This window comes from Salvelinus fontinalis, chromosome 12 (genome assembly GCF_029448725.1).
Source record: "Salvelinus fontinalis isolate EN_2023a chromosome 12, ASM2944872v1, whole genome shotgun sequence".
Lineage (NCBI taxonomy): Eukaryota > Metazoa > Chordata > Actinopteri > Salmoniformes > Salmonidae > Salvelinus > Salvelinus fontinalis.
The window spans coordinates 49,316,624-49,332,927 of NC_074676.1; the positions used below are offsets into that span (position 1 = coordinate 49,316,624).

General features: G+C 43.0%; 2 protein-coding genes across 2 annotated transcripts in view; one reads left to right on the forward strand and one right to left on the reverse strand.

Moving 5' to 3' along the window:
• The window catches only part of LOC129867564 (uncharacterized protein KIAA1614-like), a 35,953-nt gene extending 29,865 nt beyond the window's left edge, over positions 1-6,088 (forward strand). Inside the window, 2 exon segments of the mRNA XM_055941046.1 lie at positions 2,243-2,418; positions 3,173-6,088. Coding sequence (XP_055797021.1) covers positions 2,243-2,418; positions 3,173-3,381 — 385 coding nt within the window. The 3' untranslated portion in view covers positions 3,382-6,088.
• Positions 6,089-8,336: 2,248 nt separating this feature from the next.
• LOC129867565 (syntaxin-6-like) lies at positions 8,337-15,383 on the reverse strand. The gene is made up of 8 exons (XM_055941047.1): positions 15,050-15,383; positions 14,391-14,560; positions 14,113-14,207; positions 13,794-13,856; positions 13,368-13,496; positions 12,428-12,534; positions 11,823-11,917; positions 8,337-11,025 (listed from the first exon to the last, which is right to left on the reverse strand). The coding sequence occupies exons 1-8, from the start codon at positions 15,082-15,084 to the stop codon at positions 10,949-10,951; spliced, it is 771 nt and encodes a 256-aa protein (XP_055797022.1). The 5' UTR covers positions 15,085-15,383; the 3' UTR covers positions 8,337-10,948.
• Between the last annotated feature and the right edge of the window lie 921 nt (positions 15,384-16,304).

Genomic DNA, 16,304 nt, shown 5'->3' on the forward strand with positions numbered 1-16,304 from the left:
TATAAATGCAAAATTGTAAAGTGTTGGTCCCATGTTTCATGAGCTAAAATAAAAGATCCTAGAAATGTTCCATATGCACAAAAAGCTTATTTATCTCAAATTTTGTGCACAAAGTTTTGTGAGCATTTCTCCTTTGCCAAATAATCCATCCACCTGACAGGTGTGACATATCAAGAAGCTGATTAAACAACATGATCATTACACAGGTGCAACTTCGTTTTATAGAATTTGGCAGTACTTCCAACTGGACTCACAACTGCAGACCATGTGTAACCACGCCAGCCCAGGTCCTCCACATCCTGCTTCTTCACCTGCGGGATCGTCTGAGACTGAGGCCAATTTAGCAAGCTAACTACTGCAGGACATCAACACAAGCAGACAAACGGACACGTTTTTCTGAATATTACATTTTGCAAAGGAAGTGATTTGATTTGTCTGAAGCCAAATCCAAACTGGCCTCCCTTGGCGGGTGTTTTGCTGCACCTGGACAACCCACAGTTGAGCTCAGCTAATTATTTTACCCAAAAATTATCAAGGGAGGCCAAATGCTTGCTGGTATCAGTCAATCAAATGCTACGGCAATGTTAATTTATTTATTGGTCAAATTTTGGGGGAAGCCTGGCTTCCCTTGGGATCCATGAATACACATCACTGGGTATAACATAAACACACACACATTAGAACTATGACATCAGCAACATAAAAATAGGCAACTGTTGCAGTAATAACAGTCAATCTAACATCCAATCTGTCACAATGCAAAGCTTGCACATTGATCTTCTCTAAAGTGGCACCTCATGTCAAAACATTATGAATGAAGTCAACATGGATCCTTCCTGACAGGATGTTACACGGATGGCATGTGTTCAAGGCTCCCGGGAATCTCTGGTATGCATGGATGGCTACCGTGTGTGTCGTCCATCCGAATAGTTTCCATTCACTGGATCTGACGGGGTGTTCGAAGTGGACAGATAAAAATAGATTGAGTGCAGTGGTGCTGCCGAAGAAAGACATGGAATTCGAAGACTATTGCAACATCTTATGTTGGATTTGGGAAGGTGGCTTGGAGCAGTGATGAAATTGAACATTGACTGTTTGATGATGTTGTTGACACTGCCTGTGTTAGTGAGTGTGTGTTTGTTTATTAGTGTGCGTGTCCGTCAAGTGCGTGCGCGCGTGTGTGTGTGTGTGTCTGTACATGAGTGTGTGTTTAAAATTTTAAAGTCACATGCACAACTACAGTGAAATGCTTTTCTTGCAAATTCAAAACCCAACAATGCAATGTGTGTGTGTGCCTGTACATGTACGTGAGTGTGTGTGTGTGTCCCAGCTGCTGACACACTAGAGACCAGAGAGGAGGACATTTCAGCCTTGCACTTAACTCAACTTCGTGGAGAGGCAGAAACCTGATAGGCTAGGAGTATGACAGAGCCGCGCTATATATGGGCCGCGCTACATGGCTTTCTATGGGGGGTTCTGCCATAGAGACCTTAATATAGGAAGCAGACCATCTCCATTCAATGACTTCATTATTTACATTATAAAACTGGAAATGGCACACGGCAGCAGGCCATCATTTGTCTCTCCAATCACCTTCATAGCTTATTACTGAAATCAAATTGCATGTTTGCTATGGTATGATAGGGAAAGGGGGATACCTAGTCAGTTATACAACTGAATGCATTCAACTGAAGTGTGTCTAATGGCATTTAACCCAGCCCCTCTGAATTAGAGAGGTGGGAGGGGCTGCCTTAATCGACATCAACGTCATGTAGAAATGAGTCAAAACATCCCCACTGGGCAACAACGTCAATTCAACGTAATTTCATTGAAACAACATTGATTCCACAAGGGTGTGCCCAGTATATATTGATTGAAACCCTATTGGCCGTACTGAATATGATACTCTATACAACAGGATTACCTACGCTCGTCCACAAGTATCATACAGGTGATCTTAGGTCAAAGAGTTCCAGTAAAAAGAACCAGCAAAAAGTAATGGGACTTGATGAAGACCTGGGAGTCAAAACGTTGTTCAGGAAATCACCTGGGAGGATAGATTGCAGCGTGTATCCTGTAAACTCTACATGGATGTATCCGAGCCTGTGTCAAAGATTTCAATGTTTGCATTATGTGGCACGGAATTCATATATATATATATACATATATATCTTTTTTAAATATAGCATGCTACAGCACCCCATATATGTCACCTCAAAGCTGCTGTTCTGTCTCTCTCCAGTAAGGGCCTCCAGATGGTTCTGAGTGTGGAGGATGTGGGCAGCCCCAGTGGGGTGCGCTCGGTAGGCAGGGTGGCCCAGGCCTTCCCTGACGGTACCCCCCTGCTGGAGCTCAACAGACCTCCCAAAGGACCCTTCGGCTTCCTCATCTCCCGGGGCAAAGGACGACCCGACTCAGGTACACAAAATAAGCCTTTTACACTGCATCCATTTACACCGGTACTTGGGCCTAAAGTCTAGTGTTTCCATGACTTAGACTGGGGCCAAAAGCCTAGGGTTGGTCCTAGATGGCCTATCCTGCTCTAACCCAGAGCCGTCTGGGGCCAGATTGGGGACTTGTTGTTTTGGTTGACTTTCTAATCTAGTGTTGTGTAATGATGTCCTGTTCATTAAAATGTTCCAATTCTGTGTGCTCAAGGTGTGAATATTTTATTGTTAACTTACTTCACTCGTGTCCTGCAGTTGGATGTGTGTTTAGTGTTGTATTCCGTGTGTGTTTAGTAATATATGTGTCCTGTAGGTGTGTGTGTGTGTGTTAGGATACAACATATTACCTAAGGTTGTATGTTTTATATTAGTTGTGTGTGTGTGCCCCTCCCCTACAGTCTGTCCTGTAGGTGTTGGTGTGTAATTATCAGGTGTAATAGTACTCCCCTCCCCTACAGTCTGTCCTGTAGGTGTTGGTGTGTAATAGTACTCCCCTCCCCTACAGTCTGTCCTGTAGGTGTTGGTGTGTAATTATCAGGTGTAATAGTACTCCCCTCACCTACAGTCTGTCCTGTAGGTGTTTGTGTGTAATTATCAGGTGTAATGATACTCCTCGTATGTACCCGGTGCTATCAGTAGCATGCATACATTTGCCTGTAGATGTGTGTTATAAAATAAGTGTGTATGTGTGACCCTACCAGTACGTTATTCTGTTTGTTCTGTAGGTGTGTATGTTGAAGAGATGGGCGACAGCAGCACAGTGAAGATGTACGGGGGGCTGCTGGGGGTGGTAGACGAGCTGCTGGAGGTGAACGGCGAGAAGGTGGCCGGCCTCAGTCTGGACCTGGTGACACGCCTCATGACCAAGGAGAACATAGCCTCTGTCCGCGTGCTCCGACACAGGAGGCTCCCCCCTCCTCGCTACACAACCTGAGGATCGCCGGTCACCATGCAATGCCATGGAAACCCGCAATGTAATGGCAACCAGACACCACAGCAACCACAAACACAATGGAAACCTGGGGTGTTTGGGGTATGACAGAGGGACAGTGAGTGAGACCGGCTCAATGACTGTGAATATGTCTATGGCCGCTTGCTTTGACCGTAGTGTCTTCTCTCAGAAATGTTGCGTTATTCTTCGGAAGACACGTCAAGATGTTTGACACGATTCGGTCATTTTTCTCGATGGTTCAGATGGAGTTGCTATTAGAGCAGAAGCTGTCTCACATTTCCTCATGTCCTGTTATATACTTTTCCTTGAGATCTTTGGCTTTAGATGCTCCTTACTTTCTCTGTTGAAAACATAACCAGCAGTGCCAAAATACACATTATCATTACAGGTAATGCACAAAGCTTTCAGCTGCTCACACAGCAACAATACAGTATGGTAGGAGATTCTCTGTTAAATACCTCACACCAATCTCCTCCATTCTATGCATCTTGACTGAGGTCATCTTTATGCAATTAAATCCTATTTTTATTTTGGTAATTGGTTTAGTCAGAAACCAGACCTGGAATTGAGATAATAAATGTATGGGTTAGAAACATGAAGCATCTCAAAAGTGATACGATTGAAGCAAACCTCACAGTTGTTAGAGAAGACACTGGGCAGTCTCTTCGAGTCCAAGATGCTAATTTTGCTCAGCCAGCCTCATGGAGTGAATGGAACTGTAGGAGAGCATCATAACCGAAAAATAAGAGTTTTGGACTTGGACTAGTCATAAAAATAGTACTGGATATGAACTGAAGCACTAAGGGGATAAAGAAGTACACCATATACTGTATACAAAAGTATGCGGATACCCCTTAAAATTAGTGGATTCGGCTATTTCAGCCACACCCATCGCTGATAGGTGTATAAAATCGAGCACATAGCCAATCAATCACCATAGACAAACATTGGCAGTAGAATGGCCTTATTGAAGAGCTCAGTGACTTTCAACGTGGCACCGTCATAGGATGACACTTTTCCAACAAGTCAGTACATCCAATTTCTGCCCAGCTAGAGCTGCCCCGGTCGACTGTAAGTGCTGTGTGAAGTGGAAACGTCTAGGATCAACAATGGCTCAGCCGCAAAGTGGTAGTCCACACAAGCGCACAGAACGAGACCCTTGAGTGCTGAAGAGCATAGCGTGTAAAAATCGTCTGTCCTCCTTTGCAACACACAGTACCGAGTTCCAAACTGCCTCTGGAAGCAACATCAGGACAAGAACTGCTCGTCGGGACCTTCATGAAATGGGTATCCATGGCCAAGCAGCCGCACGCACACGTGCCTAAGATCACCATGCACAATGCCAAGCGTCAGCTGGAGTGGTGTAAAGCTCGCCGCCATTGGACTCTGAAGCAGTGGAAACGCGTTCTCTGGAGTGATGAATCACGCTTCGCCATCTGGCAGTCCGACGGACGATTCTGGGTTTGGTCAATGGCAGGAGAATGCTACCTGCCCTAATGTATAGTGCCAAATGTAAAGTTTGGTGGAGAAGGAATAATGGTCTGGTGCTGTTTTTCATGGTTTGGGCTAGGCCCCTTAGTTCCAGTGAAGGGAAATCTTAACACTATAGCATACAATGACATTCTAGATGATTCTGTGCTTCCAACTTTGCAGCAGTTTGGGGAAGGCCCTTTCCTGTTTCAGCATGACAATGCCCCTATGCACAAAGCAAGGTCCATACAGAAATGGTCTGTCGGATCTAAGGCACGAGGCGTCACTTCAGAACCAGGTTCAACTACATTTTGTCAACTGCAATAGTAATAACTTGAAAATGACAATATTTCATTGTGTTACTAATTCTTTGAACTCGTGTGTTCTATCCTAGACTGTTCTTATCGAACATCACTACAAAACCCACACCCATAGCCTCGAACTCTTCCATTTTGTTTGACGTTCTTCCTCAATCCACATGGATTAACAACACTCTATATCCATGCCAACTTGATTGTACTGAAGGATCCTCCACTTTCTTCTTTGCTTGTCTATTTGCCAAACAAAGAATCATCATTAGTTGACATTTGCCATATAAATGTGCTGTACCCAAATAGGATTAAGTTCCTCTATTGATCAGAAATGTACTCACAGTGACTGAACCCCTCTTATCTTAGCCTGGCCCAGATCTGTTTATTCTGTCTTGCCAACTCTTATGGTCATTGTCACATCTGATGTGAGACCAGGCTATCTAATCATCTCTCATTTATTAGGTTATTCCTGGTTGTCAGTCTTGGTTCTGAATTCTGGGTTAATCTGTCAATGTACAAAGTCTTTTCCAATGCTGCTGATTTGTTAATGTTATTACAATAATGCACTGTACACAAAGCAATAACTGCCTAAGTGTCCGAAGAAAGGCATTTGAAAACCATAATGTCAAACCATTGGGTTGTAGAGACAACGATGAGAAACGAGATCAGAGAAGTTGATGTCAATATCAGACAGACCCATTGGAAATGCATAGTCAATTATTTTGACATTTCAACAGTAAATACACGGTACTAGAGGTCATTAAATGGGTGACTGACGACAGGAAAGCACTGAAAGTATCGACATGTGAAGAGTCATTTGACGGCTTCACCAGTATTAAAAGTGGACAAAGAACAGACGCTATAGCATACACTGTCACGCAATATGTATTTTGTTTTATTTATATCTATGGTCCAAATAAAACAGATTGTGTACTACTCGTTCTTTCATAGTTTGCATTAGAATTGTTTCTCATTCAATATTGTCCTCTCCATTATTCAAATTATACACACTGATTGTGTCCTGCTCAATGCAAATGGTCAGCTTCACTTCAATAACAAGAAGCATCTACACAGTATCTACCGATGTCAACCAGCTGTATGGGGTCATCTTTCACCACTTGAGTCAATGGCCTCTTTGACTTTCAGCAATAGAGGTGAAAGAAGGATGAATTTGGGAAGAAGAGACCGTTGTGTAGAGTTGACTAGCCAGGGCCTCAGGTGGTCTGTAGAAAGCGAGGAGGGGAGACCGACGGGGGAGTTTGATCAATATCCTACCCCCCCCTATACCTCCCTGGTAACATGATGGTTGGTATATCACCACCAACACACCCTGCAAGACCTCTTTAACTATAGAGGTGTCTCAGGCAGATGATTTGGTGGAGAACAATCGAAGTAGATCAAATAGATGAATGGATACACTTTTGTGACTCACTGTCCATTTAGAATTCAGCAAAGGAATCACTTCCACTGTCCTTCTCTTGTATACCAATACTCACAATGTCTGAGCCCCAAACACTTCACCCCCACCATGCATTGCAAAGCTACTGACACCAGCTGTCTAGAGGGGCTGGCTGAACCCCCTCCGTCCTCTCCTCTCTATGGGGGCGTGTGCTTAGCTGGCCCCTCTATACATCTTTTGTGGAACAAGGGGGGAGCTGGGAACCTGCCACATGCACCTGCGCCCCACCAAGTACACCACCAACCCCTTAGCCGGGTGCTCCTGCACACACACAAACACATGTACACACAGCCAGGCACCACACAAGGCTACTGAGGAGAGGAAAACTCATAATATTGGCTAGAACGGAGCAAATGGAATCAAACACCTGGAACCATGTGTTTGATACCATTCCACTTACTCAGCTCCAGCCATTACCACCAGTCCATCCTCCCCAATTCCACCAACCTTCTGGACCAGGCACATATGAACGCACACATACAGTAATTTCTCTTCTTTTATATGAAGATTTGCACATTATATCAGTGCCATCCAAACATCCCCTCATAGCAGTCTCCATCTCTTCCTGGATCCTAGGAAGCTCTTTGCCCTTAGTGGTACAAGCTGCAATCTAGTGGTAAAAATAACACTGTCATTGCTATCAGACAATGTCAGGGGGACAAACTTAGTGTCAGCGTTATGTTATACTTCTCTGGCTTCCTGTAAACCATTGTCTTTCCACAGATACAGAGTGCTGTATTCAGGGGTGAGCGCTGTGTGTGAGTGGGGTACCCAGGTGTGGATGACTAATAATTTCCTCTCCGGACAAAGGAAAAACGTGGGAGGGCGGGAGGGAGGGGAAACATGAGAGGAGAGGGCCACCTGTCAAGTGGCCTGGGTTCAACCACTGCTCAGTGATGTTCAATAAGAAGTGCTCTGCTCCCTTCTGGCTGTCTGGATCAATAGATGACGTCTGAAACTGCCACCACCGGCCCAGCTGGCCCCGCTGACATTAACGCGGTCTCCCCTTTTCCTCTTAGAACCTTCCCAACATCCAATGAGTGTACAAAACATTAGGAATACCTTCCTAAAAATGAGTCACACCCCCTGTGAAGCGTGAAAAACCCAGCAGCGTTGCAGGTCTTGACACACTCAAACCGGTGCACCTGGCACCTACTACAACATCCTGTTCAAAAGGCACTCTTTTGTATTGTCCATTCACCCTCTGAATGGCACAAATACACAATCCATGTCTCAGGGCTTAAAAATATATTTTTAACCAGTCTCCTCCCCTTCATCTACACTGATATGGATATAACAGGTGACATCAATAATGGATCACTGCTTTCACCTGGTCAGTCTATGTCATGGAAAGAGCATGTGTAATGTTTTGTACACTCATTGTACATCCTAGGACAATTCCACGGAGCCAAATGGACAAGGCTCGTGATCAGTACACCGTAGAACATCTAGAAATTAGGATTTGACTAATCAGGAAGAATAACAACCCTGAGTAGGAACAAGGTGCCCATAACCAATAATACAGAGTCAGATAACTTATCCTCCCTCTACATGGATAGGAACAGAGAAGGGTATTCTGATCCTAGATCTGCGGCTAGTATTGGTTTACATCAAGAGCTGTAGACCCTTCTGAAAACACAAGAGAATCAGGCAAATTGAGCACATCATTCATATGTTATTGAAATGAGCTGAAACAGTGAATCTTCGCAGCATCCTGCTTGCTGTTTTATTTTCAGGACAGACACACAGCCATGATACGATGACATGAGGTCAAAGTTCAAGGGTAAAAAGCATTTTCATACACTCCAGACGCATGACTACACAAACAAGGAAGAGGAACACCAAAGATCTGTATATGACGAGATCATGCTTATGTCTCTGCCCTAAAAATGGCAGTCGTTGTCCCAAAGGCGGGCGACAAGCTTAAATCAGATTTTGGCGAGTGAAACCTCTCGCTTCGCCTCCTCCTCTCTGGGAACACAGTTGTTTCACCCAATCAAACACTAATCATGACTTCCAATGTCATGGACTGTACCCATTCTCCACAAACAGTACTGTTTATTATCACATATTCCAAATAGGTCTCATCCACGTATCACCAGTGACTTTGTTGTGCATTAAGTACAGTATTTAATACTAAGGGTACTTTGTATCGTAATACAGCATCACAATTACTTGCAACTTCAACAAATTCAAAATTGTGACCGACAAGTGATTCTGAGATGGTACATCACTGCCTGGGTCATTGTCATGCTTTCAAAATATCCATAATCTGAAATAAATGCCAATATTTTCAACCAAGTTACACCCTTTCTACCAGATATAACACCGCTGAAAATGTGTGGACGCTTAAAAGAGACCATTTGAAAAAGAAAACAAAGTAAACAAAGACATGTTAGTAAATGTTTTCTACCTAATGATGTCATATACACTATAAATGCAATACTGTATTCCTATTACAGTAAACGTGTGTTAACTAACCGTCATGAAATAATAAATAAACAAATAAAAACAATTGACATACAATATTTCTTTCTAACTTCATAAAACCTTTAAAAGAAGATAGTGGAGTGTTGTCAGAACTCAGATTTGATCACAAGTGTCCATTATATTTCATATAGTAGTACCATCACATGACCCTTATCATTCTGGTGAATTGCATTATTTGACTGTCTTGATTTACTGTCACTTGTGGATTGAGGTGGTACAACCTAAAATACAGTCAATTAATGTATTACATTCATATCAAGTCCTCAAATGAATTGAGGCCTTTTCAGATCAAACTGTTACCAGGTTTCCACGATAACCAACATAACAGTATCATTCTCCTTGAACTGTATAGGAACACACTGAGAGCAGATTCATTCAACCCTCAATTTACAACTTATCCTGGAACCCAAGGTAGGGGCGAGGTACAGGGAAGCAAGATCAAAATGACGTTTCCAGCCCTAGCATAACATACAGCATCAGCCTACTACAGTATCAGCAGACAGCACTGGCTATGTAGATAGATGTTCTCTGTCTTATCACAACTACCAGGGCTGTATTCATTAAGCACCAAACAGAAGAAAGCTGACTGAAATTAAACATTACTTTTCTGTTGCAAAATGTTTCGCTACGGAGTGCCCTAATGATCCTTATTACAACAGGGTTCCTGTAACACTGATTAACCACAACACAGGTCAGGCTTCTCAATTAGCGAAAAAAAAAACACAAGCCTTTGGTATTAGGGCCTTGTAAAAACCACATTCCAAAACAAATGCATGACCCTTAGTCGCTGAGATAAAGAACCTTAGGTCTGTTGACATGCTACCTTCAAGTACACCTGGGGGTGTGTCACACACTGTTCATAAGCATGTATTGAAGTCTTTAGAATGGCCCTCATGGTGAAATGTTGTCGGACTGAAAGATATCAAACATATAGACATGTGGGCGAAGGACTTCTAGATCATGCCACTTTACGTACAAGATAAGACTACTCACATTAGACACATAAATTCAGGATTGAGCCCTGTTCCAGATGTCTATGGACATGCTCCACTACGTTCAGTATTGCTGGCAGCGACTTGATCTTGCAGGCGAGTGTTAAACACCTGTTGATCGTGTATAAGCCAACACTCCAAAATACATATAGTACAAAAGGAAAAAACATAGATTAAGAAAAATATATATATAATAACACATTTAGTTGAACCATTTTAGTGTGGTTAGTGATATGTATACCCGCTTAGCAATATATATTATTTTCCTTGTTAGGGAACTCCAGTGTTTTGTTTCAATTAAGATTATATATACAGTTTAATATATACATATAAACGTTTTATGCCAACAGTGCATCAGGTAGCCGTAGGGGTTTTTCCAGCGAGAAACGATAGACAAGCCCCTTTCAATAAAAACACTAACGATTAGATAAGCGGAGTGGAGTCATCTCATACATTATACTCTGAATATTAACACTAAAATGTCACAAGGAGTATGCAACGACCCTGGTTACACCCTGGTTTACCTCAAATGGGTTTCCGGAAAATATTTTGAGGCCTAGTATTCACATAGGGCCAAATCCTACATAGAGATGCCAAGGAAGGTTTAAGTTTAGTGCTAAAATGACGACTGAGAATGTTGCTTGAGAGGAAACTTGCACCAGCTACAGAAGAATCGCTGTATATTCAGCAGTATGTAGTTAAGAGGGTTGGGGTAGATAGGGAAATGACTATGTCAATGGAAACCTTGATGTTTTCCCAAGCCCCAAGTAAAGTCCATCCCTATGGTGAAAAGGAGACAGGGGTGTTGTTGTGGTGGTGGACGGTCATCATAGGATGAAGAGGAGCATGACGACCACAAACAGAATGGCCAGTAGAATGCCGATAGCACACCACTGTCGGCGGTCTGCAAGAGAAGGGAAGAGAGAAAAAGAGAGAGGAGGAGGGTGAACTGTATCAAACAACGGGAGAAGCAATTGATCTGCAGTTTTTTTTGTAAAAAAAAAAAAAAAATACTACAAAATTATTTCAGACATGTTAACGCATGAAAGGTCCAAATACATACAATTGTGAGGAATTTATGTTCTATGAAGGCTATCATGTCTTTCAACCTGAAACAATCATACTTTAAAGTTGCAACTGGAGTGGCATGTTGCAAAGGGGGGAAGAAATAGCAGGGAAATAATACAATATAAAACCCTAAGAACATTGTCTAGGGGCCGGGGGGAAAGTACCGGCAGGCACATTGTCTAGGGGCTGGGGGGAAAGTACCGGCAGGATATCCTGACAAAAAAAGGGCCAGATTTCATTTGACTCCCTGTCTCCCGAGTTCTTCCTGTTGAAAGCTTCCTGAGGGTGTTTCCTTATAAGGAGGTGCCACCATTTGATGGGGTGTGGGGGGGTACTTTTCCTTCCTCTCCAGCCGTGACCCTTTATGACTCCAGGTCGTCTGGCACAGACGTTCCCTTCAACAGGAAGCCTCCACTCTCAAGTAAAGCATATATCATCTTTAATGACCATCCATACATCAGTGACCTGGACATATTAAAGAACATCAAAAGACATCGACAATAATACCATACTGCCACCTCTGTAAGTTGCAGACTTTGATCATTTGCGGTAGTGGAGATGGCTCCTGAACTTTGAAGTGTATTCTTCCTCAAGGTAGAAAGTAGTGAATAAAGAGACTGCTGTATTACTCACCGGTGGTCATGTTGGAGACCTTGGCCAGCTTCTTCATGACATTGTCTAGTCTGGAGTGGGTACCTTCCATCTCATTGGAGAAGTCATCCAGCATCCTGCAAGAGGAAAGAGATGCTGCATTGTAGATACCAGGAAAGATATATACCAGTATTGACAAAACGTCTCAGAGTAGAAGTGCTGATCTAGGATCAGGTCCCCCCTCTGCATATAATATTATTCATGATAATCTAAACGTCAAAACTGATCTTAAAGATGGACTCCTTAATGGTGAAACTACCACGTCCATTTGCGATATTACAACAAATAAAGTTATTGCAAACAAGAAAACTGTGTATTCCCTCAGACATCACTGCGCCACGATAGAACAGCAGAAAATGGACTGACATCTTTTACCATGTTGCGCAACGCTCCTCACCCATGATTCGTCAATAAAACAAAATCAAAACAACGGCGGAGGGGCGGACAGTGACTCCGTTTCCCCTACTGTGAATTCCATCTTTAAATCAGCACTCCTAGTCAGACACGCTTGATACATACAGCACCTGATTATCTTTGCAGACCTGAAACCTTGTTATTGATTATTGTTTCTGTGGCTGTGTACGTACACGGTCTGTTCATCCAGCTCCATACCAATCCTCTCAGACATGTTCTTCAGCACCCCGATGGTCCCAGACACCAGCTCCAGCTGGTCATCCTGCTGCTCTGCCATGAGCTGACACACACACATACACACGCATGCAGGCAAACACACACGCAGGAACACACACACATGTAAACACACACAGGTCAATGCCGATGTCTTATGTCACCATCATTAAGTTTGCTGACGACAACAGTGGTAGACCTGATCACCGACAAAGATAACAGTCTATAGGGAGGAGGTCAGAGGTGCCAGGACAACAACCTCTCCCTCAATGTGAGCAAGACAAAGGAGCTGATCGTGGACAACAGGAAAAGGAGGTCCGAAACAGACCCCCATTAACATTGAGGGGGTTGTAGTGGAGCGGGTCGAGAGTCAAGTTCCTTGGTGTTCACATCACCAACAAACTATTATGGTCCAAACACACCAAGACAGTTGTGAAGAGAACACGACAACACCTTTTCCCCCTCAGGAGACTGAAAAGATTTGGCATGAGTCCCCAGATCCTCAAAGTTCTACAGCTGCACCTTAGAGAGCATCCTGACCAGTTGCATCACTGCCTGATATGGCAAGTACTCGGCATCTGACCGTAAGGCGCTACAAAGGGTAGTGCAGCTTCCTGCCATCCAGGACCTATATAAATAGGCGTTGGCAGAGGAAGGCCCAAACAATTGTTTCTAAGACTCCAGACACCCAAATCATAGAGTGTTCTCTCTGCTACCGCACGGCAAGCGGTACCGGAGCACCAAGTCTAGGTCCAAAAGACTCCCTAACAGCTTCTACCACCAGGAAAAATGATTCCTTAGACAAAAAAAATGTAAAATCCAGCACATAGTAAGTACAGCAATCAGCAATAGTCGATATCAAAATCATAAGAATGAGTGAGACATTTCTATTAACTATACCTGCTGCTGGGTTTGCTGCTCATCAATGAACATCGAGTTGGCCGTACGTAGCTCTTGGTCCAGACGGGTGTATTTGTCGGGTCCTGGTTGCCAGATTGGGCCTTGAGACCCACTGTTCCCTAACAGAGCCTGGTGGAGAAGTAGAGTAGACATTATTACACATGAGATCTGCTGAAGTATGGTCGCTCAACTACAATGGTGAGGAGGAGTCTTCTGTGCAAGGATCCAGCCAATACAAATGGCACTTATTCTCTGACCAATTTTAATGGAGGATGTTTGCAGTGTTCACGATCTGACAAAGCCGTAAGCAACCTGCTGCTTTAACATGTGCTACATGTTTGACAAGTGCATTCCATCATACTGCACCATTACATGCAAATAGTTCAGTAAGATCTTAGTCCAATAGTTATTCAGAGCTACACACACCTGTCTATTTTTCTTGTCTGACATGGCTAAGGCCGTTGGACTGGACATGTGGTCTTTCATTTCCTGAAATAGAAAACAGCAAAGAAATTAATACAAATGTAATAAAGGCATACACCATACACCGGCCATCATATCGTTAATGGCTATTACAAAACACAACAACTCTAATTAGGGGTGTTTTTTTTAACCTTTAGCACAGAAGGTGCAGGAACCCTGTTATTCTAAGTGTTACTGCTGCTTGCAGTCATATTTGTGTGTGATGATTACTTCAAGTTCAACCGGATTCCTTCCTAGCCCGTGTGAATCAGGCCTGACTCACCTTAACAGTTTGTCTAGTGCTTGTGATGAAGCCTTTCCGTTTGGTCAGCTCCACTGCATCCAGATGGAACTTCTTAGGGTTTGATTCAACAATACTTGCATTCACTGTTAAGGAATAGCCTATTCAACACTAACATGCACCAAAGACATGACAATCCATTACATGTGATTCTCTATGAAGACTGAACTCTACTACAATTGGAGGAAGTACTGTATTTGTTTTGATAAACCAATATATGTGCAAGTTATACTAATTTACATTTTATGTTGGAAGGATATTGATGGTCTCATCGAGATCCTCCAGGTCCCATTCGATGGACCGCAGACTGTTTCTCAACTCATTGGTGGTCCAGTCCACCTCCTCCTTGGAAGTACCACTAGGATCCTGTAGCAGCTCGCTCCATCTCTGGTACAGACCTTGGGCAGTGTTCACCGCCTTCTGGACCTCACTGGAGATTAGGAGAGTCAATAATAAAGTACATGTATCTATATATCTAGTTAAATCACATAGAAATGCAATACTGTGTATATCAAAGGTAGCTGGCAAGACATAACATTACAGTCACAGTGGAATATTAACATAACCACACATACAACATCATTAATACAGCTACTGATATTTCTGTCTTTAACAAATCATACATTGTACAGTAGCTAACAAGCTAAACGTTGTCTACTGCGACAGCGAGTTAGCTAAACATGCTAGCTATAGCTATAATGGTAGCTGTATATCCAAACCGTTTAGACAAATGCCACAAAATGCTATCGTATGCCGCTCATCATTGTGAAATTGGCTGTCAAATACGAATGCAATTTCCTAGACGGATAGCATCAACAAATCCCATTTGTTACAAGCTAGTTAGCTAGCGTTAGCCATCCCTGCTAAAGTCAGGCTTGATGGAATACAATATAACGTTGAAGCTGGCTTAGCTATTTACCATTTGACGACGAAAAACGGATCTTCCATAGACATTTTTGCTCAATAATTTACTGCAATACTAATGTTTCAAATTCGTACCCCCTTGAGAGGCATGCATGACCTGTTGATTGTCTTACACCAACAAAACAAGAGGATCTGTTTACATGCGTGCATTCGACAGAAAACGTTTCAAAGCGTCCATGACCCCACAAATTTGCTTCCGGTTCGAAGGTCAGTGTATTATTTGGTGACTGGTTTCTGAAATATTTAGATATGCAAAGTGAACAACCAGAAGTATTTATCTTTAAAGCTATCTAACCATCAGTCGTCACACGTAGGCCTAGATAAGAAACAACCTTCAGCAGGTAGAAGGGCATCAACTGGAGGGTCACTGGTTCGTATCCCAGGTAATGGGATTATCTGGTGGGGCACTGGTAACTAAAAGGTACTATACTGAACAAAAATATAAACGCAACATGTAAAGTGTTGGTCCCATGTTTCATGGGCTGAAATAAAAGATCCCAGAAATGTTCCATACACACAAAAAGCTTATTTCTCTCAAATTTTGAGCACAAATTTGTTTACATCCCTGTTAGTGAGCATTTCTCCTGGGACCAATAAAAGGCCACTCCAAAATGCGCAGTTTTGTCACACAACACAATATCACAGATGTCTCAAGTTTTGAGGGATTGTGCAATTGGCATGCTGACTGCAGCAATGTCCAAAAGAGCTGTTGCCAGCCCAAGACCACGCCAGCCTAGGACCTCCACATCTGGCTTCTTCACCTGTGGGAGTGCTGAGGACTATTTCTGTCTGTGATAAAAACCCTTTTGTGGGGAAAAACTAATTCTGATTGGCTGGGCCTGGCTCCCCAGTGGGTGGGCCTATGCCCTCCCAGGCCCACCCATGGCTGCACCCTTGCCCATTCATGTGAAATCCGTAGATTATGGCCTAATTTATTTATTTCAATTGACAAATTTCTTTATATGAACTGTAACTCAGTAAAATCTTTGAAATTGTTGCATGTTGTGTTTATTTGTGTTCAGTATATCTCCAGACGTGCACTTGAGCAAGGCACTGAACCCATATAACTTCTCTAGCTACAACTACTTCACCTGCACATAAAGAGGCTGTACGGACATTTAGATGATTGTTTCAATCCAACATTTTGGCTTGGGTTTTGCCTTGATGGTCACATTATGATATAACATCAATCCATTTCTCAACTCATGAAATCATACAATTCATAGTTGCGGGAAGTAGTTTGGGCTGGG

Excerpts from the sequence above, each read along its gene's own strand:
- LOC129867565 (XM_055941047.1), bottom strand. The coding sequence starts at position 15,084 with ATGTCTATGGAAGATCCGTTTTTCGTCGTCAAATG. Across the intron at positions 14,561-15,049 it reads CCGTTTTTCGTCGTCAAATG|TGAGGTCCAGAAGGCGGTGA; the intron begins GTAAATAGCTAA and ends CCTAATCTCCAG. Across the intron at positions 13,857-14,112 it reads GCACTAGACAAACTGTTAAG|GAAATGAAAGACCACATGTC; the intron begins GTGAGTCAGGCC and ends TTTCTATTTCAG.